This window comes from Mirounga angustirostris, unplaced genomic scaffold (assembly GCF_029215605.1).
Source record: "Mirounga angustirostris isolate CCGP_5_RB_7025 unplaced genomic scaffold, mMirAng1.0.hap1 SCAF_5, whole genome shotgun sequence".
Classification (NCBI taxonomy): domain Eukaryota; kingdom Metazoa; phylum Chordata; class Mammalia; order Carnivora; family Phocidae; genus Mirounga; species Mirounga angustirostris.
The window spans coordinates 172,475,144-172,502,495 of NW_026991713.1; the positions used below are offsets into that span (position 1 = coordinate 172,475,144).

General features: G+C 49.8%; 1 protein-coding gene across 2 annotated transcripts in view; it reads right to left on the reverse strand.

The window, feature by feature from the left end:
* Positions 1-27,352, reverse strand: part of COL26A1 (collagen type XXVI alpha 1 chain) — a 141,880-nt gene that overhangs the window by 80,668 nt on the left and 33,860 nt on the right. Inside the window, exons 2-3 of one of the 2 annotated variants that reach the window (XM_045875619.2) lie at positions 20,656-20,778; positions 2,786-2,883 (exon numbers count right to left, since the gene is read on the reverse strand). In XM_045875619.2, coding sequence (XP_045731575.1) covers positions 2,786-2,883; positions 20,656-20,778 — 221 coding nt within the window. Of the gene's footprint in view, positions 1-2,785; positions 2,890-20,655; positions 20,779-27,352 lie in introns of both variants that reach the window. The other variant, XM_045875618.2, reaches the window with a different exon arrangement.

Sequence of the window (27,352 nt, forward strand, 5' to 3'; positions counted from 1 at the left end):
GTTGGCAATGATGTGGAGCAATTGGAACATACTTTGCTGGTGGGAGTGTAACCTGGTAAAGTCACTTTGGGAAACAGTTTGGCTCTTTCCTATAAAGCTAAACATTCAACCTGACCTAGCAATTCCACTTATAGGGATTGACCCAAGGGAAATAAAAACAGATGTCCACAGAAAGACATTACAAGAACGTTCACAGAAGTTTTATTCTTAAAGCCCCAAATCAGAAACGACCCAAAGATTTATCCACAGGACAACACACAAATAAAATTGTGGCTATTTACACAATGGAATAATACCCAGCAATAAAAATGAGTAAACTACTGATATACATATCACAATATGAATAAATCTCAAAGATTTATTGAAAATTGAAAGAAACCATGCACAGGAGTATATATTATATGGTTCCATTTATATGAAGTTCAAGAATAAGTAAAACTGATCTATGATGATAGAAATCAGGACAGTGGCTGCTAAGGGGTGAGAACTTTCCAGAAGGTGATAGAAATGTGTACATGTGGGACGCCTGGGTGGCTCAGTTGGTTAAGCGGCTGCCTTCGGCTCAGGTCATGATCCTGGAGTCCCTGGATCGAGTCCCGCATCAGGCTCCCTGCTCGGCAGGGAGTCTGCTTCTCCCTCTGACCCTCCCCCCTCTCATGCTCTCTCTCTATCTCATTCTCTCTCAAATAAATAAATAAAATCTTTAAAAAAAATGTGTACATGTATCAAAACTCATCAAAGTGTACACTTAAGATAGATGCATTTCAGAGTATGTAAATTTTATGTCAGAAATTAAAAAAAGGATGTCTGGAGGAATGTCATCAATAATTTAAAACTTGGGAGCAACTTAAAGAAGGTTATCAAAATAGTACAACCGTATGAAAGCACAGAAAAAAAGGTCTGGAAGCTTTTCACCAAAGTGAGACTCAACCTTGAGAGATGTGATTCTGCCTGTCTTCACCTTTTCTACACCAAACACGGACTTAACTTTTGCAATAAGAAGAAAACATTTCTAGATACATCCCTATGGTTCTAGATACTTAGACACGATTCACTCTCCTTATTCATGGTAGCTGTGATCTATAAAGTCACAGTGGTCCTGAATTAGCAAATAGTGAACCATTGCTCCTGGGGGAGATACAGGGCGAGGCTCCTGCCAGCGTCTGGTCACATTTTCGTCAATGTGTTTTACATGTGAGGAGAGGAGTTCATCGCTATCCACACCTCAGCTGGGAGGGGACACCTGGCAGCTCTGTGTATGTGGAACCCTCCTGGACTCTGTCTCATGGGTTTCTTCCCTTGGAGGATTTGAGTCCGTACCTTTCATCGTAATAAACCATAAGCGTGAGCACAATAGCTTTTTGGCTCTGGGGGGTTCTTCCAGCGAATTATCAGACCTAAGGGTGGTCTTAGACTCCCCAGTCTGCATCTATCTCAGTGTCTCGAATCCCCCTTTTGAATCACTCACTCAATGAGTTCGAGCAACATGTCCTTTATTTATCTGCGTGAGGTTTACGACTCAGACATCTGAGACTTACACTTCGTTTACTGGATTGTTCCTTTAATAACGAGAACATGAAGAGAGATGAAAAACCATCCATGCTTCAGCACTCAGTGGTTTCCAGGGGAGGGAGGAAGGGGCCCTCTTCGGGCTGGGCTCAGTTACCCTTAGAAGAAACAGTCGGCAGGGTGGCGAGTGGTAGTTGGAGGCGGGGGGTGGGCAAACATGAAAACCCATGATTATAGTCAGCTGAGGCAAGGATGGGGTCAGGGGGAAGCTCGGAGGCTCTGGGAGCTGAGAAAAGGGCCCCCAAAGCCTTCCCAGTGCTGAGCAAAGGCCTTCCAGGATCAGGCGCCTTCTAAGTCAGGAAGGGCGGCACCACTGGACCCTTTTCCATTCCAGCCCCTTCCTTCAGCTCTGCTTTGGGCCACAGGCCCACTGAAGCATCATCATTATTGGTACTGTTCTGTAATTATCCTGTTATTATTTGCAACCCAAAGCATTTTAGGCAGTTTTCAATAAAAACATATACCTAACATATTACAGCTTATTATAACTTTATAATCACCTAATTTATAAAAGCATATCCATAAAACAAAAGTCAGTAAGTTAGGTAATAAAAAAAAGATGGAAAATAATTTGATCAGAACGTCCATTTCATGGAAAATTACCGTTTCCAAATACAACCCTGGCCCGTGAGCCTCCAGGCCAACCAGCTAGCCCTGGGAACGAGATGGACTGCAAATCTGTTGGTCTGGCAGGATCTGCTTTCCCTGGCCATGAGCACAGCTGGGATTTGCTGCGGGCCCTCCCTGGCCCCATCGGGCTCCAGAGGCAGGTTGGGACCGGGTCCGGAGGCTCAGAAGGAAGGCCCCAGTTCTAGGCCCTGTCCTCCCATCCTCCCCCTGGGCTCCAGCCACACAGAAGGGCAGGACAATCAGTCCGCTGCCCACCAGATCCGTGTGCCTCATTGGACAGCAGACGTGGCTCCCAGGCTGGTGAACAGAGACCCCGGGAGCCCTCTCTGCCTGCCCCCATTCCCGGGTGAGTGCGATCCAGAGCGGAAGAAAGAGGCTGTAAACTGAATCCCCTCCCCCAGGCCAGGACTCATGATTCTCCTCCACCCAACTGATGCACACAGGGTCCCCACCTAGATGCCCATGGCAGGTGGCAGCAACCCCCAGAGACTCCACAGCCCAGCCCAGCCGGTGCCCCGTCCCCCTGCACCCTGCGCCCCAGTCCTTGGCCCTTGACCCCCAGCCCCCCACACCCCAGCAGACTCACCCTCCTCACAGTTGCTCCCGGTGAAGCCAGGACAGCATCTCCATTCCAGCGCCGTCACCGTGCGGTAGGACACTCTGTATGTGGGTCTGATCAGAGTCCTGTAACTAACACAAGGGCAGCGTCAGGATAGTGTGAGCGCCCATCCACCTGCCCACCCCCCCAGCCCCGATCCCACTTCTGCAGAGAGCACCCAGCCCAGGGCTCTGGGAGCCGCCTGGGTAGTGGAGCCCGTCACCCCGGCTCTGTGCCCACTGGCTGTGTAGCCCTGGGCAAGTGACCACCCCTCTCTGTGCTGGATGCATTATAAAGTCCCTCCCAGCTCTGCCTTCCGGCAAGTTTCCAAGCATGGCGACGGAGGGTGGGAAAATGTCTGCCATGGATTGAATTGTGTCTTCAGAATCCGTATGTTGAAGCCTTGTCCCCCTCCCCCGCCCCATCATGTGTCTCTATTTGCATAGAGGGTCTTTAGGAGGTAAGTACAGTTTAATGAGGCCATCAGGGTGGGGCCCTAATCCATCAGAGCTGGTGGCCTTATAAGAAGAGGAGGACAGAGAAAGAGATCTCTGAGTTCATGCACACACGGAGAGGCCGTGTGAGAACCCAGCGAGAAGGTGACCGTCTGAGAAAACACACTTCTGTTGTTGACACCCCCCAGGCTGTGATATTTCGCCGTGGCAGCCTGAGCTAAGACGTTGACCAAGATGATGAAGAAGGAAAAGAAAACTATCGTTAGGACGTCCTCAACTTCCAACCACCCAAAAGTTCCTGAACTCCAGCACTTTGTCCCAATCATTTCCTTTGGCTGATTCATCCAATGAACACTTATTGAGCGCCAACTAAATGTGATACTGTGGTCCCAGACTGATATAACTGAGTCCTGCCTTCAAGAAAATCACAGCCTCGTGGATGAGCGAGACACACCAATGAAAACTTGCAGCCCCGTTGTGGGACCCTATTCCCCTGCAAACTGCTGTGGATTCCGGGGCCAGATTTCACACTCCTGCAGTTTTGATATTTTTCTTGCAAAAAAGCTTGATACTATTTTTTTTTTAAGATTTTTTATTTATTATTTGACAGAGAGAATGAGAGAGAGAGAGCACATGAGAGGGGGGAGGGTCAGAGGGAGAAGCAGACTCCCTGCCGAGCAGGGAGCCCGATGCGGGACTCGATCCCGGGACTCCGGGATCATGACCTGAGCCGAAGGCAGTCGCTCAACCGACTGAGCCACCCAGGCACCCAAGCTTGATACTATTTTACAAAACTCCAAGACATAAGATGTGTGACCACACCACCATGAGCTATCACCTCACACCTGTCTGAATGGCAACCATCAACAACACAAGAAACAAAAGGTGTGGGCGACGATGTGGACAAAGGGGAAACCTCATGCAGTGTTGGAGGGAATGCAAACTGGTGCGGCCACTGTGGGAAATGGTATGGCGGTTCCTCAAAAAATTAAAAATAGGACTCCCGGGGTGCCTGGGTGGCTCAGTTGGTTAAGCAGCTGCCTTCGGCCCAGGTCATGATTCCAGGGTCCTGGGATCGAGCCCCACATCGGGCTCCCGGCTCGGCGGGAGGCCTGCTTCTCCCTCTCCCTCTACCGGCCTCTCCCCCTGCTTGCACTCTCTCTAATAAAAATAAAAAATCTTTTAAAAAAGAAAAAATAGGACTCCTATTTGATCCAGCAATTCCACTTCTGGGGACTGATCCAAAGAAAACTAAAACACTAACTCAAGAAGAGATCTGCGCCCCCATGGTCATCGTAGCCTTATTTACAATAGCCAACACATGAAATAACTTAAGTGTCCATCGACAGAGGAACGGATAAGAAAATGTGATATATGTACACGATGGAATACTACGGAGCCATAAAAAGGGAAGAAATCTTGCCATTTGCGACAGCAATGGATGAACCGTGAGGGCATTATGCTAAGTGAAATAAGTCAGACAGAGAAAGACAAATACTGGATGATCTCACTTATATGTGGCATCTAAGGAAAAAACAACTGAGGTCATAGATACAGATAGACTGATGGTTGCCAGAGTCAGGGGGTAGGGGCAGGCATAATGGGGGAAGGGGGGATCAAAAGGCAGAAACTTCCAGATATAAAATAAAATGTGAAGGTCTTGGGATGTGATGTACAGCATGGTGACTATAGTTAATAAGACTGAGTGTCATATATAAAAATTGCTAAGAGAGTAGATCTTCAAGTGCTCATCACAAGAAAAACAATTTTTGTAACTGTATGTGGTGACAGATATTAACTAGACGTATTGTGGTGATCATTTTGCAATACATATAAATATCAAATCAAATACAATACACCTGAAGCTAATATAACATGGAATGTTAATCATACCCCAATACACACATACACACACGAACATATGACCCAATCTCATAAGGAGGATACACTTGGCTTTATTATTCGATTTGCATGCATCGTTATGACTTCGCTGCTTGATCACGTTTGCACATCTTCCTCCTGAGAGCAAAGCTACGTGACTTCACAAAACCCGAATCTGCTGACACCAAGCAACTTAATCGGGGAATGGGAAAATTATGAATTAATTGGTAGCCACAGGAGTGACGTTTCAAGATGCCCCATTGACAGGAAAACACACGAGTCACAGCTCGAATTTCAGAAATACTGCACTCGATCTGAACAATCCTGTTACACTAATTTCTCTTTTACCAAAAAAAAAAAAGTCCTCTCGCTCATGTTTCATGAACATTCTGCCAAACCAGCTTCCCCCTGGAGATCTAAGGGGGGCGTGAGGCTATGTGCAGCCAGGGGCAGGGAACTTCGAGTGAGAAGCCAGGAGTCTGCACGGAGAGACGTCCACGCTGGGACCAGGACAGTGGACCCAGATCTTTAGACTCTCGACTGCCCCCCAGGAAGCTCTGCGGCAGGCCAGAGGGGCAAGGCAGACAGAGGAACTGTGTCCCATCGTCATCCCACGGCAAGTGGCCTGGTGGGCCATCGGGGCTGCTGAGCCTGGGTCCGAGGAGCACACATAGATAATAAACAGGTGATAATAAGCACGCACGCACAGTCACACACACACCCTCCTGTGTGCACCCATGGGCTCCCGTGCTTTCATGCTCACACGCACACACGCTCCCGTGCTTTCACACGCTCACACCCTCACACCGCCTTCCTGCTACAGATCTCCCAGCCGGAAGCAGGCCCAGCTAGGAGAGGGAGGGCGCTTTAATTTAGATAAAAGACGCCAATTTTTTCACTGATTCCTGGAATAAGACGTTGCTCCGACTGAGAGGGAGCAGAAAGGCTATGGAAGCCCCACCCGGGGCAGACGTGCAGGGCAGGGAAGGGGTCAAGTGTCTTGAGGCTCACATCCTGCCAAGTGCAGCCAATGCCACGGATGGGTGCCTCCTATAACCTCAGCCCCATGGGGTGGATGGGGCCCTGGACTGTGGGCTTTGGGCTCTGCCCCAACTCACGATATGGACTTGCACGCATTACTCATGAGGACACCACAGAGACTAGGATGCGGGGCGTGAGGCTCGCTGGGAGGGTGCGTGTGCGAGGCGCCCAGAGCAGGAAGCGTGCACAGATGCTGGGTTCGCAAAATGCAGATCTGACCTCATTCCTCCCGGCCCACGCCCTTCGGCCATCCCCGCTGCGGTCAGGAGGGTCTGACTGCTTAGCCATGCGTGCAGGCCCTTGTCCTGCTCACACGGCCGCTCTCTGGCCCCCTGAGCCATAGGTTGCCCCCTGAGCCATAGGTTGTCCCTCCCCCTCCGGCCCCTGAGCCAGGCAAATGCACCAGGCATCCCACGCCTTGAATGATGATGATGATGGAAATAAGAACAGGTATCATAAGAGCTTTGAGTATTCACCATGCACCAGGCACTGTCCTGAGTGTTGTCCATGTGCTGACTCATAACAATCCTAACAGGTGGATACTACTACTAATCCTAATTTACAGATAAGAAAACTGAGGCACAGAGAAGTTAAGCAACTTTCTCAAGGTCACACTACCAGAAGGTAATGGGACTAAGATCCAAACGCAGACAGAATTGGCAGAACCTACCAATACTAATTTGCGTTTGTTTGGCACAAGGGAATATTTTCCCTCCCTACATCTGCACAAGATCCTGATCTTGGGCTTTGAAGCAGAGGGAAAGCTTGTCTCCCAGAAAGGTCCCTTACTGCCCCTCATTCAGAGGGCCATGGGCTGACCTGCCCCACTCTGGGACCAGAAGGAACCAGATGACCTGTGATGTCCAGGAGCAGGGCACACCAGTAGGTGGCGCTGCTTCTCCAGCCCTGAGGGCCCGGGCTCAGCCTGGCAGACCCCTCAGGTCTCCCCTGAGTACCCTGGGCAACAGGCAGTGTTCGAAGCCTGGCCCAGGTGGGCTTTCCCCTCCTACATTTCATGAAGAACTCCCAGACCGTCCACTGGGATCCAGTCTACAAACCCAGTGATCTTTCTAAAATGCAGATCCAATTTTGTGACTGCCCTCTCTCAAACCTCCCATGGCTCCCATAGACTAAGGACTAAGCTCTTTAAGTCAGTAAAGAGGGCCCTGCCTACCTTTCTATGCTCCCTTCCTCCTGCCACCCCCAACCAACCCCCTACCACCACAGCACAACCTGCTCTTCCTGCCCCTGGGCCTTTGCACGTGCAGACTCCTCTGCCTACCTGCCCTTCCTCCTTTACTCTGCCTGAGAAAATTCCCAAGAGCCTTCAGGGTGTGACTCACCTGTCATCCTCCTCTGTGAAGCACCCCCACTCCTGGCCAGAGTCCACAGGCTCCCTCCTGAGCCCTCCCACAGCTCCATGCCCGGAGCTTGCTTTGAACCCAACGCTCATGCGTGCACTCATCAGGTACACACTGAGAGCCTGCTGGGTGCCAGACAATGGGAACACAAGCATGAAGAAGGCGGGCACAGCTTTGCTCGGCCACAGAACCACACACGTGAACAGACGACCACGGGCCACGGTAAGTGCTATGAAGCGAAGCACCGAATTCACAACTCACATTAAAGTGGGGGTTTTTTTTCTTTTTTATTAAAATATAATGTATATGCAGCAAAATAGATAAATCTAGTGTTTAGCTTAATAAACTTTTACCTATGTGTAAACCAACGGTCCCAACTCAAAAGTACCCGTGCCCCCTCCAAAATGACTACCCTGCCCCCAGGCGTATCCATTCTGATTTCTCTCCCCCTCCCCTCCCCCCAATTCTAGAATCTCATATACACAGAACCTCGCAGCATGTACTGGTTTGTGCCACCTTCTTTTACTCAGCCTTAGCCTGAGGTTCATCCGTGTTGTTAAGTGCAGGGTCATTTTGTTCCTCTCTATTACTAAATAATATTCCATTATAGAAATGGGCTCCAGTTGGCCCACTTTCTTGTTGATTGACCGTCTGGGTTGCTTCTAGTTTCGAACTAGGATGGAGAAAGATGTGATGAGCACTTCTGTACAAGTCTTTGTGAACCCATGTTTTCATTTCTCTGGAGTATATTCCCAGGAGCAGCGTTGCTGGCCCACAGGATTGATACAGGTTTCGCTTTAGTAAATGCTGCAGACAGTTGCCCCAAACCTATTTGGACAAAGCAGTTCACATGCCGAGCAGCAGCGCCTGGGGTCCAATTGCTCCATAACCTTGATCTTGGACTGCCCAAACTCAAGAGCTGTCTACTGAGTACATGTTTATTGCTTAAGCCACCAGTCTGGCATTTCAAGGTGAACACAATTTCCAGGTAGGAATGCAATAAATGTTAGCTACTGTGATGGGCACTTGTATGTGTCCACCAGACTGGACTAAGTGGTGCCCCCATAATTGGTAAAACATGTGAGGGTTTCCAGAAGAGACCAGCACTGAATTGGTAGGCTGAGTTAAGAAAATCTGCCCTCTGGGCACCTGGGTGGCTCAGTCGGTTAGGTGTCTGCCTTCTGCTCAGGTCATGATCCTGCAGTCCTGGGATGGAGTCCCGAGTCAGGCTCCCTCCTCAGTGGGGAGTCTGCTTCTCCCTCTCCCTCTGCCCCTCCCACCTGCTCGTGCTCTCTCTCAGATAAATAAATAAATAAAATCCTAAAAAAAAAAAAATCTGCCCTCACCAATGCAGGTGGGCATCAGCCAATCTACTGAGGGCCTGAAGAGAACAGAGAAAGGGCGCATTTACTCTCTTCTGGAGCGGAGACATCCATCTTCTCCTGCCCTTGGACGTCAGCACTCCTGATTCTTGGGTCTCGGGACTTGAACTAGGGATTACAACATCGACCCCCCGGGTCTCCCTGGAAGCACAACACAGGCTTTCCTGGGCCTCCAGCTTGCAGATGGCACATTATGGGACCGCTCAGCCTCCATAATTGCGTGAACCAGTTCCTACCATAAACCTCTTTCTATATATCTCCATATATCCTATTGGTTCGGCTCCTCTGGAGAACCCTAATACGGCTACTGTTTTCAATTATAATCATGGTAATGAAGCTATTCCGTATCAATTGCCCCTCCAGACCACAAAGTCCTCCCAAGCACCAGCTCATCTACCTCGCCTATTACAGCCACATCAATAAATAACTAGGAAGGGAAACGCAAATCAAGGTCACGAGCTATCACCTCACACCTCTTGGGATGGCTACACTCAATAAGACAAAAGATACGTGGATTCACGTGGACGTGGGGGAGAAGGAGCCCTTGTGTGCTGTTGGTGGGAATGCCAATTGGTGCAGCCACTGTGGAAAACAGTTTGGAGGGTCCTCAGATTATTAGAAAGAAGAATGATCACGTGATCCAGCAGCCCCACTTCTGGGTCTTTATCCAAAGGAAATGAGATCGGTAGCTCAAAGAGACATCTGCATCCCCATGCTCACTGCAGCACTGTCCATGTCAGCCAAGACATGGGGCAACCTGAGTATCCATCAACAGATGAATGGATGAAGAAATGATATATACACACACACACGTATACACACTGGAAGACTATTCAGTCATAAAAAAGAAGGAACTCCTGCCCTTTGTGACACCATGGATTCTGCTAAGTGAAATAAACCAGACACAGAAAGACAAAAATCATATGATCTCATATACGGAATAACAACAACAAAAGAGTAGCATTCACAGGAACACGGAGTAGAATGGGGGTTACCAGAGGCTAGGAGGTGGGGGAAAGAGGAAGATCTTGATAAAAGGGTACAAACTTTTAGGTATAAGACCAGTAAGTCCTAGAAACCCACCAAACAATGCGAACACTGTCGTTAATAATGACATATCGTATACCTGAAATTTGCTAAGAGAGGAGATCCCAAGGGCTCTCACCACACACACAGAAATGGTCAGTATGGGAGGTGGGGGATATGTTCATTAGTTTGATTGTGGTTAATCATTTCACAATGTGTACATATATCCAAACACCACACTGTACACCTTAGATTAAATTTGTCAAAAATCAAATAAAAAATCAATCAATCAACAAAAGTACAAATACGCACACACACAGTCTTGAGTGCCTCTGTGAGGTAAGGGGGCAACTGTACCACCTGCCGTTGTTTCAAAACTGTTCCCAAGGGGCAGAGAGACCTCCCACCCATTCCCATCCCCCAGCCCAGGAAGCAATTCCTTTCAACTCAGCACAGCCCCCAGGCCACCCCCACCAGAAGACGAACAGCCATAATCCCAGGGTTTACAGCCTTGGCCGAACCTCTGACAGCCTGGGGGTCAGTCTCATTTGGGGACACTGAGCTCCTGGAGAGGACCCGGCTTGCCTAGGGTTCCCCAGCAGAGGCTGCACCCCCACACAGGGCTTACCTCACTGTCCAGGTGGTGGCAGGAGCCTTGTACCTTGGCAGCAACATGGAGGGCCAAGGATGAGGTCCTGGGTGGGAGCCACAGAGACCTGGGAGTGACCCCCACCACCAAGGCTTGAATGACTCCCGGGTGGGTATTGGAGGAAGAGAAACAAGACTGGCCTCTGAGACCTGATGCTCCCCAAGGTGGAGATGCTCGTCCATCCTGTCTTCCTCTCGACTCTGAGGTGCTGCAGTGACCACGTGGAGTGGAGAGCAAACTCCACACCGTGACCCACAAGCCCTGAGGGCTCTGGCCTGGCCTCCACCAGCCTCCCCGATGACTCTCGAGCCCCTCACTCCTGCTTTCCAGCCGTATTGGCCTTCCAAATCTCCAGTGTACCACATCCCTCATCACTTAAGGGCTGCCCTCCCTTTCTCTCTCTCTCCCTCTGTTATCTAGTTCAGGCCCAGTCATCTCCACACTCACCTCAAATGCCCTCTCCTCCAGGAAGCCCTCCTGAGGCCTCTGACCAGCTCAGCGTTCCTAGCTTTACAGGTGCCAAAAGTGGCCCAGCAAAGGAAGAGGAATGTAAGGGCGTTATATTTGCTGAACCCTTGGGAGCTCAGCCCCCTGATACCATGAGTATCACTGTCCCATCTTGCGGATGAGGACAGAGTCCTTGCCCAAGCTGTGCGGCTGGTGGGTAGCGGAGCCCCCAGTTGGCTTGCACCAGCAGGAAGTGGACAAGCCCGCTCCCCACCCTCGACTGCATACCTACCCCAGGGCCCGTCTTTTCATCGGCTGCCCCCCACCTCCCATCCCAGATGCATCTAAGAGGTCAGATGAGGCTGCTTTGGGTTTTGCTGGCCCAGCCAAGATCCTGACATTGGGGCATGTGTGCAGAGTGGCCCCCCGCAAGGACAGCCCAGGCTGACTTGGCCTGAGGGGAGCAAACATGCCGTCAGGCAAGATAAACACAGGGATTTCTGGCTGCTTTGTTTCTAGTTTATTCCAATGCATCTCTGCCCATCTGTGAGCCTTGAGTGAGTCCCCGCCTCTCTATAAAGTCTGCACTGAGATGCACCAGACTCAAAGATCCCTTCCTACCCTGAAATTCTCCAAATGCAATCTGGAGTCTCCAGGGGATGTCTCCCACCTCACCAGTTCTGGAGCTTTTTTTTTTTTTTTTTTTTTTTTTCCCAAGACAACCCAAATCTAGGGACTTCTGACCTCTCCGCATTTGCTCCCTCTGAAGGTTGGATCCTGAGACTTCCCTCACCGTCACCTGTCACCGGGCAAACTCAAGGACATATATTTTCCCGGGGGGTGTGACTCACTCAATAACCACAACAAAAGTGCCGCCTCCTCCGAGAGGGCCTCCGTGACCAGCCGGGCCCTCAGTCACACCCACCCCCATTGCAGGCTGCGTCCCCTTGGTTTATACTGTCATAGAACCCTGGCTTGTCTTCCAAACACTTGCCACCACCTGTGCTGTCATTGATCTGATGTCTGTCCCCTCCACTAAAGCCGCTGGCTGCTTCCCAGGCCTAGTGCTGGAGCTCAGGGTGTCGGGGTAGGGGACATCCTTGGACACTGATGGCCTGTAGGGATGGGGAGGTAGGACATGTCCACTTCCACAACAAGGGGCCAGAAAAGGCTTCCTAAGTCAAGGGACGCTTGAGGAAGTTCTGCTGAGCTGAGGCAGCCAGCACTAGGAGAGCCGGGAGGTGGTTTGGGGTGAGACCTGGTGCATTCGGGGAGCAGACAAAGCACAGGCAGGGCAGCTACGAAAGCCCCCAAAGCAGGCAAGGAGTCTGGCCTGGGTTTAGGAAGACCGCACTGGCTGGCGCTCGCCTGGCCTTCAGAGCACGCTCCTGATCAGCAAAACATGTTCGAGCCTGCAATATACATGTATTAGTCTACACATGTATATATACACATATTATTTACTGTCTTTGCATATATTAAAAATCAGTAAAGCTTCATTTCGCTCTTATTTTAGAGATTAAAAAATAAACAGAAGACTTGATGTGGTTTTCCTGCTCCTCAACAGACAGCCTTGTACCCGCTAGGAGACCAACCCCTCCCAGCCAAGGGGAGGCCACCCAGGGACTGCGGCATGGAGGAGTGTGGTGGTCAGATTGGCTTTCTAGAAAGACCCCACCCGTGGCTGGCTGTGTGGCACCAGATGGGAAGGGAGAGATGGAAGGTGGGGAAGGCAGTCAGGCAGCTGCTGGCCAAGAAAGAGGGGTAGGGCAGGGATGAATGGCCTCATTTTACAGAAGGGGAAAGGGAAACTGAGGCTGCAGAGGAGCATGGGGTCAGACTCCAGCTTATAGTGGCAGAGTTCTGACTGAACCAGGCCTCCTGGTGGGGCTGGTGTGTTCTTATCTGGGCAACAACGTAGGGAAGCTAACCCCCACGTGAGCAGTTGGTCCTGGGGGACCCTCTTAGGAAGTACAGAAAGCTGAAGTCATGAGGTCCTCTAAAGGGCCCCCAAACTCCTACTGCCACTCAATGACTGCCCCAGAAAGGGTGCAGATGTGTCTTATATTTCCCCAAACGTGGCCCTGGGTGCACAAGGTCACATGAGAGAGGACGTTTGAAAAACGGGATCCCGGGAGGGGTGAGGTGCCCATCACTGGAGGTGTGTAAGTGGAAGCCATGGCTCTTTGGCTTCCAAAGGTGGGGATCTCCAAAGCATCAGGAGGCCCCCCGGTGGATGCCAGCACAGGGCCAGCACAGGGCTATGGTCTGGGCATCCCCAGCCCGGAGACCTCATGTGGGGGCGCAGGTGCCCCTCCCTCGCTGGGCATTTCAGCCTGCAGGCTCCTGCCCTGGCCCCACTTCCTCCCACCAGGGACCACGGTGAGGAGGACCAGACTGGGAGGTACCGAGACAGGCTGGAGACTCAACAGGAAATGGGAGTGGGGGTTTCAGAAAGGGAGGCAGTAGATTATTAATCTCTTGATTAATAGCAGCGGGCCAGTGGGAGGGAAGGGGCTGTCCCACTGTGGTTCAGAGACAGGAGGAGGGGGGTTTTCAGCCTCCTCCAAATCCCAGCTAGTCATCCCTAAGTGCCAGACGCAAGGGACAGCGGGCCCAGCGGGCAGTGTCTTCCACCCAGCCCCCCCCCCCCACCAGAGCCCAGGACCGCAGGGCACTGGGGAGTCCTGGCGAGGGAGGGGGACGCAGCCTGGACAAGCCCCCACACTGCGGGGGGTCAGCCTCGGAGAGCTTCTGGACCCACACAGGCCGCTGCGGAGGCCGGGCAGGAAAGAAAGGCCACGTTTTAAGAAAGTACTAAGTCCAGGACATCGCAGGGCCTTGCAGGGCCTTGCAGTCAGCAGGCAACCCAACCAGAGGGGGGAGGCTGGCCGGCAGGGGGCCGTCTGGCGGAGGGGAATGAAGGAGGCAGATGAAGCCCCAGAGAGTTCCAGCAAACCCCTCCGCTCAGCACATCTGGAAAAGGTTGGCTCTAATGCCATCAAAGAGCTCAGAGGGGCCAGGGAGACAGGCCGAGGAAAACTTAACCCCCGAGTCCCTGGGGCTCGGTCTTCCCAATCTGTCAGGCAGGCCCTGGGCCTGGCCCACCGCCCTCCTCCCGCCGCGGCCCCCCGGCGGGGCTCGGGGGGCAGGAGGGCAGCATCAGTAACGCTGGACTTCCAGCTGCCCTGATCAAGGCACAGCCTTGTGATTTCCACCCCAAAGCAAGACAGACGGGGAGGGAAACTGAGGCACAGAGAGGAGAGGCCCGGCTTGTCCTCTCTGCCTTCCTCTGGGTGTGGAGCTGGTCCTGAGGCCTCTCACAGGGAAATCTCAGCATCCAGCCCCTCCCTGTGGCGCCGGCTGGAGAAGGCCCCCCTGCCTGGCCCTCCCAGACTGTTGCCTCCCCCACACCCCTCCCCGCCCCACCGCACCCCTCCCCTAGGGAAACCCCCTCATCCCCCAGATCTCTGTGCCAATGTCACTGCCCCAGGAAACCCAGGACCAGGTCTCATGTCAGGGACACGACTGCTGTGAGTCTTCCACGTTCCCTCCCCCAGCGGCTCCCCCAACACACACGGGAGCTCTGTGAGGGAAGGGGCCATGTTCTTGCACAGTGTCTGCTCTTAGGTGCTCAGTTGCGCACCAACCACCGACCAGACCAAACACAGGATCTGAGAAAGCTGAGGCAGGGACTTCCCTGAAGGGAGACTGGGCCCCAGGGGGGACCCCCTGGCACCCTCTCTCCTCACCAGCTGCCTACTGACCGGGTGCCTGGCGTGGTCCTGGGCCTCATGTTTGTCTGTAAACATGACAGACACGTACCTCCAACTCCAAAACACACACACACACACACGCGCGCGCGCGCACTCTGCAGAAATCCAATGTAGGAAAAAAATCACAGAATGGGAAAATCTACACAGGACCCAGCGGTTTTGTTTTCACGTAGCAAGAAGACGGCTGCATCCTTTGAGGATCATGGCTGAGCACCTCGGTGTGTAGGGCCTCGTAGTGAGCCCTGGGAATAATGGGAGGGGGACGTCGTGAGTTGGTAGAGTCGCCCCCCAAATCAGACCATCCCCGCATCGCACGCGTGAACCCACATGGGTGGCAGGTGCCCCTGCTCTCGGCCTGCCCCCCTGTTGCAGCTCTGACAGGGCCCCCCTTCCCCTCCTGCTACAGGTTCCCCACTCTGGGCTTCTGCCCTCCCCTCTCTCCGGGACCATTCCGGACAGCTCACAAAACAGTTTACGGGATATGCTCCTGTACCTCCTGTCTTCAAAACAAACAAAATCCCTCTCTTGATCTATGCTGCCTCTCGCTTCCCAGCCCCATTCACTGCTCCCTTCACAGCAAGAACTTCTTGAAGCTTCTCACATCTCATTTTCCTCCTCTGCACCTGTCGTCTTGGTCTCCGTCCCCACTGCTCCCCAAAACTGCATTTGCCAGGGTCTCAGCCACCCCACGTTGCCAATTCTAATGGGCACTCAGCCCTGGTCTTACCAGGTTTCCCAGAGCATTTGGGAGACTCAGGCTCTGCCTCATGCCCTCTGTCCCGAAACTCACCTCCCGGGACATGCGGATGCTCCTCCTGCCTCGGGAGCTCCTTCTCACCACTTCAGCCACCCCCTCCTCTTTGGCCCTGCCTCTGAGGTCGGGGTGCCCGGATGGTTGGGGGATCAGCACCCCTTCTCCACCTAGTCATCCCCAAGGCCACCTCCAGTCCCGCAGCCTCAAACACAGTCTGCATGCTCCTGATCCTCGGTCACATGACCTCTCCCAGGTTCCAACTTGCCCACATTGTTACAGTTTAACATCGGGGACAATGGGGTTCATACTACAGTTGATGGTGTGCGATCATTTAATTGGCTTAATTCTCAGGGATCGTAAGATAATGTACTTCTTCCTGCCAATGGTGTCATAGAGTCCATGAAATGCAATATGCCCTGAGCCCTGGAATCTTCCCGGTACTCCAGACGTTTTCACTCGACCTCTTACTTGCATCCTCTCCTCCCATGGATGCGTCCACAGGCATCTCCAAATTCACTTCGCCAGAACAGAGCTGCTGGTTTCCACCTCCGAGGGCTGACACCACTGGGGGTCCCCAACCTAATGAAGAACACGCCCAGCCAACCAGCCGCTCAAACCAAACATTTAGGGTTATCAGTGATTGCTCCCTGCCCTTCTGTGATCAGACTCTTGTCATCTCAGCTTCCAGACACCTGAATTCACCCACTTCTCCCCACTTCCCAGGTAGTGTCCTGGCGTGAGCCACCATCACCTTGCACCTGCCCGTGCCCACTGTCCCCACGGCAGCCAGCGATCTTTTCAAAGCCTAAACCAGCCCATCCTGGGAAACTCCAAAAAGGAGAGAATAATACTTCAAAGCCAGCAGAAGGAAGGACAGAATAGAGATAGGAGCAGATAAGAGCAGAAATCAATGAAATTGAAAACAGAAAAACATTAGAGAAAAATCAATGAAACCAAAAGCTGGTTCTCAGAAAAGACCTGTGAAACGACAAAGCTCTAGCAAGACTGACAAAGGAAAAAGAAGAAAAGGCACGAGTTATCAATATCAGGAATGAAATAGGTAGTAGGCCTATGCACATAAGTTTAACAGCTGAGAGGAAATGGACCAAGTCATCGAAAAACACTAGTCACCCAACTCACTGAATCTGAAATAGATCATTTGAATAGCCCCATAACTATGAAGGAAATTAAATTTGTAGCTTAAAAACTCCTTCAAAAGAATTCTCCAGCCCCAGATGTTTTCACTGGAGAATTTTACCAAACTTTTAAGAGGAATTAATACCAATTCTACACAATCTCTTCCAGAAAAATGCAGAAGGAGGGAGCACATCTTAACTCATTCTATCTGATCTATTTCAGATCAGTCTATCCAATTTCAAGACTTATTATATAGCTTCAGCAAGCAAGGCCTAGTGATATTGGCAGAACCGTGGACGCATGTTATCAATGGAACAAGACAGAGAACTTAGACCAACACAAATATGCCCAAATGGTTTTTGACAAACATGCAAAAGCAGTTCAAGAAAGGAAGGATGGCCTTTTCAACAATGATGCCAGAGCAATTGGATATCCACAGACAAAAAAAAAAAAGAATCTTGCCTTAAATGTCACACCTTGCACAAAAATTAACTCCAAATAGATCATGGACTTCATAAAACTATAAAACTTTTAGAAAAAAAATAGGAGAAAATCTTCAACCACTCATGGGCATTAACACAGAGAAATGAAATCCTGTATTCATGCAAAAATCTGAAGGTACCCAAATGTTGATGACAGTTTTATTCAGAATAGCCCCAAAGTGGAAACAACCGAGATGTCTTTCAACAGCTAAATGGTTAAACTAACTGTGGGACATCCGCACCGTGGAACACTACTCAGCCATAAAAAGGAACGAACTGTTCATACACCCAACAGCAGGGGATGACTCTCCAGAAAATCATGGTGAGGGAAAAGATCCGCTCCCGTAAGGTTACCTACTGTGTGATTCCATTCTTGAAATGACAACACTGTAAAAGTGGAGAACAGATTAGTGGTTACCAGGGGTTTTGGGGAGCTTGGGGGCAGGAGGAAAGTGGGTGTGTCTTCAGAAGGGCAATATATGGGGTCGTGATGTACAGAAAATATTCTGTATCTTGACTGTATCAATGTCAATATCTCAATACTCTGGTTGTGACATATCGTATAGTTTGGCAAGATGGCACCATTGGGGGGAAGAAGATGAACAGTACATGGGATCCAAAAAAGAAAGAGGACACATGGAATCTCTCTGTCTTTTTTCTTACAACTGTGTGTGAATCAACAATGCTCCCAGAATAAAAAGCTAATCAAAAAGAAACCTAAATTGGATCATTTCTCATCTCTACTTAAAACTCTCAGTGGCTTCCCAGTACACTGACATAAAATCCATACTTAAAAAAAAATTTTTTAAATTAAAAAAATTTAAAAAAATTTTTTTAATTTAAAAAAATTAAAATTTTTTTAAATTAAATTAAATTAAATTAAAAATTAAATTAAATTAAATTTAAAAAATTTTTTAATTAAAAAAATAAAAATAAAAAGCCCAAACTTAAGGCCCTGGAGATCAGTCTCTGGCCTATACTCCCCTCCTCACCTGCTCTGCTTCTGGACACTGACTTACTCTCTGTGCCTTCATCTAGGACCTCCCTGCCTCAGGGCCTTTGCACCAACTATCCTCACCCAATCATCACATGGAGGCTCTTTCTCCTCACTCTTTGCTCAGCATCAACATCATCCTTTCAGGGTCTCTCTCGTGCCTGCTCTAAAGTAGCCCCAATTCATGCCCAGTCACATCACCCCTATCTTAATTTCCTACACTCATTATGAGGCGATATTTTTTCTCGTTTTCGTATGTAGGTGAATACAAACCCCATGAGGAAGAGGACTTGGTCTTACTCTCCATCATATTCCCCTCTGGCACATAGTAGGGCCTTCAGTGAATATTTGCAGAAAGGGTTGAGTCAAAGAATAAATGCAAGCAAAGAGGTCTGTGTGGGGCTCCTGGGGGGAGAGGGTGGGGAACCATGCCAGTCCCCGAGTGCATTCTGAAATAGGGCCTCAAAGTTTTCACAACCACGCTCTCGCTTCCCCCACCTGGGTCATCAGCTCCCCGAGCTGGGGCCTGGTCTGGGTTCTCACAGAGGACAGGAGGCCTCCCCAGAGCGTGGATACAGGAGGAGGTCAACACATAATTTATTTGGGGGAGGAAGGGAGCTGGGCCATGAAACCTCAGGCGCATCCCTATGGGGCCTGTTTGATGGGCCAGAGTCGCACCCGACCTCATCCCTGTGACGAATCTTTTGACGTTGGGCAAGTCACTTTGCTCTGAGCGTCAGACTCCCGATGGCAAGTGTACGGATTAGTTTATAAGACGAGGGCTCTCTGCGAGAGTGAAGTGCAGTATTCACAGTTCACCCTGTGCGTGAATTCAAAGTGCTCTGACCTCTTGGATCTCCTTTCATCCTCCTGATACTGAGCCATCAGTTCAATAGTATCTCTTGAGCTCCTGAATGCAAGGCACGGCGGGAAGTAGGGGCACAGGAGAGATCGAAGCAATTCCTGCCCTCCTGTGGCCCCCTGGAAAGTGACAGAGTGTCGGGGAGGAAAGGCACTGAATTAGGTCAGGAGATGCAGCTATTCCCGGCATGAAACCAGGCCAGGCAGAAGGACCAGCAAACGTGAAGGCCCCGAGGAAGGACGGAGTCTCCAGGCCAGCAAGGTCCGTGTGGCCACAGCCCCAGGACCAGGGCGGCTCGCGGAGGGCCTTGGGGTCAGGAGGGAAACAGGGTCCATGTCCAGACTTTGATCGGCTGTGGAGAGAGGTAGAGACTGTCCTGTAAGAGAGATGGAAGCTCCTGGAAGGTCTGGAGCAGTGCCGTGATCTGATAGAGGACGTGGAGGGGATGGGGGAGGTGGGAAGACCAGACAGCAGCTACTACAAACACAGTGCCTAGGGGCGCCTGGGTGGCTCAGTCAGTTAAGCGACTGCCTTCGGCTCAGGTCATGATCCTGGCGTCCCGGGATCGAGTCCCGCATCGGGCTCCCTGCTCGGCAGGGAGTCTGCTTCTCCCTCTGACCCTCTTCCCTACCCATATTCTCTCTCCATCATTCTCTCTCTCTCTCAATAAATAAATAAAAATCTTTAAAAAAAAAAAAAAAACAAACACAGTGCCTCGTATATGCAAAGCCCCAAAACCAGGACCCAGGACGAGAGTGCACACGGTGCCCCACGTCGCCAGGGAGCTGGGGACAGTGCCGAACCCTACTGTCCTTCTTCTCCCTGCCCAGCCATAGACAGAGGAGATGCACCCCAACCCTACCTCGTATATGAGTTACTGGAGAGAGAGGAAAGTACATTAAACCCTCATTCCTTAACAGATAATAGCCACTTAAGTGGCAATGATAATTGAGACCAGAGATATGGAATTCCTCTCAAGAATGAGCATTAAGTCTTACTCAACAAAGGGATGGCTCAGGACAAATTCGTATCTGCTGTGACCAAACATTCTGTTCTGAGCTCCTCATGCCAAGGAGAGGGAGAGAACTCTCGGGAGGCCTGTAAACACCCACACCGAGGACAAGACCCTGCAGTGGGTCTTGATGTGATGTGATGGGTCTGATGTGAACACTGTTCACATCACTGCTTCAGTCCCAAAGCAAAGGGCAGTTGTGAAAAGTAGCGATCATCCTGAGAATGCTGAGGAACAGCCTGAGGGCTGGGGGGCGGGGCGTAAAGGGGGCGGGGCCGTGGTGGGCGGGGCCGAGATGGGCCTCACCTGGCCCTCCCCCATCCCTCAGTCCCCTCACCCACTTCCTGTCTATGGTGCTCTTCTGCTCATCAAATACCACCGGATTGTTAAGTTCTTTCAGGGTGGGAAGCACGTCCCTTTCATCTTGCCCACACATAATCCCCATGCTCTGTACACAAAAGGTGCCCCATAAATGCACACTCAGCTCTTGTTTCCGAGCGTCAAACCCCCCTCCCCAGCAGCTTGTGCTGGGGTTGGATTCACCCAAGGGAACAGAAAGGAAAAGGAAGGGCAGAGCTGGACCGCCCCACAGCCTTTACCTCACGAGGTTGGCACAGGGCCCCGGCCACCGGCAGCTCTGGTACACACGCTGGACCACTGTCTCCGAGCCGTTCTGCACCTGGCAGGACACCGTCCGCGTCACCGTGTGATGGCACCAGTGCCTGTGGGGACAGCAACAGTCATGTCAGCCCTTCTATTCCTGAGGTGCTGACTGCACGGCAAAAGGCCATGCTGGCCAAGGAGGGGGTCCCTCCATAAAGCTGCAGGGTGGGGGTGCTCATTCTCCTGGGTAAGGGGTCCACTGAGACCCTCGGTCCAGGACTAAGGGGAAAGGGAAGTACCCACCACAGCCTTGGCCACCAAGCCCTGGCATCCATCATTTCAGTCTTCAAACACTCGGAATGAACCCCTGCCCACCGGGAAATCCCACTCTGGTGAGGAAGACTAAGAGGGAAGTGATTATAACCCACAGGAACATGGGGCCATAGGTACAACCAAAAGATGCACACGGGGAACTATGGGAACAGAGCAGGGCACCCAACCCAGGTCCCGAGAAAGAACAACCACCTGGGTACTGAAAGGTGAGAGTCAGCCCACAGCAAGTGCAATCACACGTGGCCCGAAGGCTGGAGGGAGAGGAGGAGCCAGGAGGGAGGGCAGGAGCCAGGAGGAAGGAAGCGACGTGGTACCTGTCAGGCTAGATGTGGGTCTTATCATGAAGTCAGTGGGGAGCCCCTGAAGGACTCTGACCAGGGGAATGCCTCGATGGGTCTGAGTTTAGAAAAATCTCTCTGGTGCAGTGAGAGGTGCGGAAGCCTGAGCTGGGACGTGGCGCGGGGGGGGGCGGGGGGCGGGGGGAGATATATGCAAACAATATTGTGATTGGATCCAAAAGCAGCCCATGCTCCCACCTCCCCCTCCCACTCCCCCCCCCCCCCCCAGATCCTAGAAATTTAAAATCTAAAAATAAGTCCCTGTTGCAACATCAGCAAGATGGTGGGACAGGAGGTCTCCTACTCCTATCTCTCCTCAGTAACCATAATTTGCCAGCCAGCCATGAACAAAAACGCCCTTTCGGGAGCTTTGGGATTTTTGCAAACCGTGCATCTTATAAGAGGTTAATATCCGAAACATATAAGGAACTCATAAAACTCAATAGCCAAAAACCAAATAATCTGATTTTAAAATGGCCAAAGGACCTGAATAGACATTTTTCTAAAGAAGACGTACAGATGGCCAAAAGTATATGAGAAGGGGCTCAACATCACTCACCACCAGGAAAATGCAAATCAAAATGAGAGATCACCTCACACTTGTTAGGATGGCTATTATATCAAAAGGACATGAGACAACAAGTGTTGGCGAAGGTGTGGAGAAAAAGGAACTCCAGTACATTGTTGGTGGTAATGGACATTGGTACAGCCATTATGGTAGTTTCCTGAAGAAATTAAAAATGGAACTACCGTATGACCCAGGAATCTCACTTCTGGGCATATATCCAAAGGAATTAATATCAGTATCTAGAAGAGATATCTGCATGCCCATGCTCATTGCAAAATTATTCACAATAGCCAAGATGGAAACAACTAAAGTGTCCATCCATGAATGAATGGACAAAGAAAATGTAGAAAATACACACACATACACACGATGGAATATTATTCAGCCATAAAAAAGATGGAAATTCTATCATTTGCAATAACATGGATGAACCTGGAAGACATTACCCTAAGTAAATAAGCCACAGAAAGACAAATACCGTATGATCTCATCTGTATGTGGAATCCAAAACCATCCAACTCATAGAACTAGAGAGTAGAACAGGGATTGCCAGGGGCTGGGGAGTGTGAGAGATGGGGAGATGCTGGTCAAAGAATACAAATGTCCAGTTATAAGATGAATAAGTTCTGGGGATCTAATATACAAATTAGATCTATATGTACATATATTATTATATTATCTGTGTATCATATATAATCACATGGTGATTATAGTTAATAATTCCATATTGCATACTTGCAATTTGCTAAGAGAATAGATCTTAAGTGTTCTCACCACAAGACAAACAAACAAACAGTGGTAACTATGTGAGGTGATGAATGTGTTAATAATCTGTAGTAACCATTTCACAATGCATATGTATATTAAGTCATCACGTTGTACACCTTTGGGGGAAAAAAGCATATTGTACAACCTAAATATACACTTTTTAAATTTGTCACTCATAACTCAATAAAGCAGAAAATGTAAATTAAAAAAAAAAAAGAAATCAGCCCCTAACAGCACTGGAAAACAAAGAAGCCGTGATCGAGAAATTTTGAGGAACGCTTGAGAGACTGAAAGTAGGTGGAACTAAATTGAAAGAGGAAAGCCCACTGGAAACAGGGAAGACTCCAGGTTGACGGTAAATGTGGGCACAACTTGGGAACAGCTGATGTGGCTATGGGATAGGGGAGGGACCCAGAGATGACTGTCAGAGGACCATGGTACAAGGAGTCAGACAGGTAGGACCCGGATCCCTACCCCTGCTGGTGTCAAGAATCAGGCATTAGATTCACCTGCCTTGAGGCAGGTGTGGTTGGAGAGGGTGCTCCGAAATCTGATGACCCCCAGGAGAAACAGAGACCCTCTCAAGTTTATACAACTGAATTCCTTTTTTAAAAAAGATTTACTTATTTGAGAGAAAGAGAGAGCGCTAGAGCAGGAGGAGGGGCAGAGGGAGAGGGACAGAGAGGCAGAGAAGCAGACTCCCCGCTGAGCCTAGAGCCCAACACGGGACTCGATCCCAGGACTCTGAGATCATGACCTGAGCCGAAACCAAGAGTCGGAGGCTCAAGCAACTGAGCCACCCAGGTGCCCCTATACAACTGAATTATTGCACAATCCTTCTCTACCCCTTACCTATACTACCAACCTTCCAAGAGGCAAAGCAGCAATAAATAGTAAAGCAGAGAAGAGCCAGTGGAAATCCCCAAATACCAAGAATTTCAAAGTATTCGAGAAAAAAAAGGCCAACACCATGAAAGAAAAGCACCAACTCAACAGACAATAAATCACACCTCAGAAAAAGATAATAAAGCAAACCGATGAAGACAATTTTTTAAAACATAATTAATGTCCTCAAAGAGATAAGAGAATTGTGCCCTTGTAAAAAATATTATGAAATGGAAAAAATGAGATCTCTTGGAAATGAAACGTATGACTGTAAAAACCAAAAGCGCAACAGATGAGCTGAAAAATCAGAATAGACACAGCTAGAGAGTTAGCGGATGAGCCGGAAATCCGAGCCATGAACTTTCTAAGGAAATGTTGGGGGGGGCGGGGGGAGAGAGGTGAGAGACCCAGAGGACAGACCACGTGCCAACATATGTCTACTAGTAGCTCTGGAATGGGGGATCGGAGAGAGCCAAGGGAAGTACGTACTTGAAGAAAGAATAAAGAGAGTTGGAGAAAGATATGATTTCTTAATCCAAAAGAGCCCACTGAGTGTTAAACCAGATGAACACAAACAGACATATCATGCTGAAATGTCAGAACCCTCAGGATGGAGACAAAATACCAAATGCTGTAGAGAGGAAAGTAATGCAGATTACCTACAATAAACTGAAATTAGAGTTCTCATCAGCAGCACCAGATTCATCAAGAAACACACTGGTTTCGAATTTTGGAGGGGAAATATCGAGCACCCAGAATTCCGCACCCAGGCAAGCTCTCCTTCAAAGTCAAAGGCAAGATAAAGACATTTTCAGATGCACAGGAACTCAGAAAGCTTACCAGTCACCTTTTCTGAAAGAATCACTGCAGGATGTACTCCAGCAAAATAAATGAAGGATGCAGAAGAAATATATTAACTATGAGAAGCAGTTATGAGCAAAGAAAGAGTAATATGATTTAATAACAGCCTAGCTCTAAAATCCAAAGTGATCTCAGTAAGGAAGAGAGCTCTAAGAGGGACAGAAGGAACCAAAAGTTGCTGGGAGTTTCGTCTTGTTTAAGGAAAGGACATGAGTGTTTTGCAACTTCAGGTATAGCAGAAAAATACACGATTAAAATATACCTTTCAGTTTGAAGATAAATACTAACAAGGATAGAAAGAAGACAAAACTGACAAACCATGAAAGAAAAAAAAAAACAAAGAAAATTTGATTAATCCGACAAAATGCTAGAAAAGCAAGAGGTAGCAAGAGAAAACACAGTCATTAGAAAACCTTGGAAAGAGAAAGAAGAAAAGAATCCACAAAGATTCGAGCAGAAATGAATGAAGTAGATTTACTTTAAGTGAATCAACAAAACATGTTTTAAAAAAAGTCAAATAGGGCGCCTGGGTGGCTCAGTTGGTTGAGCGACTGCCTTCGGCTCAGGTCATGATCCTGGAGTCCCTGGATCGAGTCCCGCGTCGGGCTCCCTGCTCGGCAAGGAGCCTGCTTCTGCCTCTGACCCTCCCCCGTCTCATGTGCTCGCTCTCTCCCATTCTCTCTGTCTCAAATAAATAAATAAAAACAAATCTTTAAAAAAAAAAATCAAATAGACAAAGCTTATAGCAATTCCTAATTAGAAACAAAGACACAAGAGAAAAAGTCCAGAGACTTAAAATTATACGTAAATTTTATGTGTGATCTTGCATCAAAATTTTTCAAAACCTGGACAATTTTCTAGGCAAATCTCTACTACCAACATTTGCACTGTCAAAAAGAGCATAAAGTAATCGAAAATCTATCCCTCTCCCCCAAAGATACCAGGAGACCTAGTTCAAAACCTGGGTCTGCCACCAACCTGCTCCGTGACTTGAGCAAAGTGATGTCCCCTCTCTGAGCCTCAGTGAAATAAAAAATCTTACCCCTTAAGTTTATTGCAAGGGCTACGTGAGCAGATTCAGGTTAGTGGTGTATAAATCATGTGGCACTCACTACTAAAGTATCCCTGATTGGCTGGCTACCAGAACCCCACAGTGTCCATAAAAGCCTAGGGACTGACCTTACGCATTTTGGAGCTGGGAGGAGTAGTGGGCAGTTAAACCTCGCTGCCCATAGCTCAGACTTGAGGCTGAGTGGGGAAGGGAATCCAGCCTTCCAGCCCAGAGGACCATCAGGGTCCCACCTCCCCAGTACACACCTCCACTCTTGCCTCTGACAGATCAGTCTGGAAATTGTGCAAGATGGCAGCATCTAAGCCATTCCTTCATCTCTACTGGGGAGCACTGGTGCCATCTCAGGCACTAAGCGTGACTCTCTTGGGGATGAACCAACCCGAGGACAATGCTCCATCCCGACATCCGCCCGTGGCATTCTGGAACAGACAGACCAGCCAGCCATCTCCGAATCACGCGGGGTCAGGGTTGTCTATAGGGAAATGAGCTGTGAATTGCAAAACATTTTCAAATGCCTCGATTCATCATCTCCAGGACATTTGATCTTTTAATGGGCTGTAAATGGCTTCCCAAACTCAAAACCTGGCCAAAAACAACGAAGAAGGCAGGCAGAGACAAGGGAAAAGGGATCTAGGCCTTCTCAGATGGAATTCAAAACCTTGTTCATGTCCAGGCACCACGGTTCCAGAGAATCTTGGTGTCAGGCACTCTTCTCCCATGTGGGGTACCTCTTAGGATCCCCATGTCCTGAACATTCTGTGTCTCCTGTTTGTGGGTGGTATCACAGAGCCACCCACCCCCATCCCTGCCCATGGTGGGTGCATACAGAGCTGTAAGGACCACAGAATAACTCCACCAGGAGACTGGCTTGGCAGGAGACATATGTCCCTTTTAAGACCCTTCTGGAAGGACTGGCCCAAGAGTACAGAATTCAGGAGTGGCAGGGCTGGTCCTCGAACTGCCTGGCAGTGAGGGTGCCCTCAGCAGCCTTTATCAGGATGGGAAGGGGCTGACATTATCTTTGAGCAGCAAATGTCTCTTCCGTACCTCCCCTCCTCCTCCCCAGCTGGGTTCTCATGGAGAGTCCAGGATGGGAAACTTCCTCCCAGCCTTGGGGACAGACGGGCTCCCGTGCAGGTCCCTTTTCTTATGAGACGAGGTCCACTCCCTGATGGGGTAAAGCCACTGACTTGGCCCTGCTCCACCCACCTAGAGGCTGCTTCTACCGTGGTCTTCACCCTGCTCAGTGTTTGGCTCTATGACTTGGCTGAGCTCCGAAATTCTTAATTTGGGGTCCTTTGGGACAACGAGCGCTAAGTGGCTTCAGGAAATCATGGCACAAAGGAATGGAGGGTCTTCAGGACACCCCTGGTCCAGGCCCACCTCTGAATATAACTAACCCAGGGAGATGCCAATATGGCAACTTCTCCTCCCCAGAGCCCTGGTCCCACCCCAAGCACCAACCCCCCGACCCCCCCAGTTCTATCTGAGCTTTGCCTTGGGACTTGATCTCACTCACACTTTCCCTCAATCCCCAGGACCCTAAGCTCCGAGCCCAAACCAAGCCCTGGGGCTCTGACGGTGTCCTCCCTTCCCGGGAGGATCACCCAGTCTGCCCCCTTTCCCCTGTCCCATGCTCTGCTCCACCCTCATGTTGAGTCACCTCAGTGCTTCCCCTTGAACCCCAACATATAGGCCCTACTTTTCTGGACAGTGGTCACACATCATCATAGCCCATGGGACACTCTGAGACATACCATTTCAATCTGTCCAATACTCAGTACATTGCTCTCCAGACCCAACTGGGTCCATCTTGGTGACCAGCATCTAAACTCCTGGTCCCTTTACCCAGAACGCCCAGCGGCAAA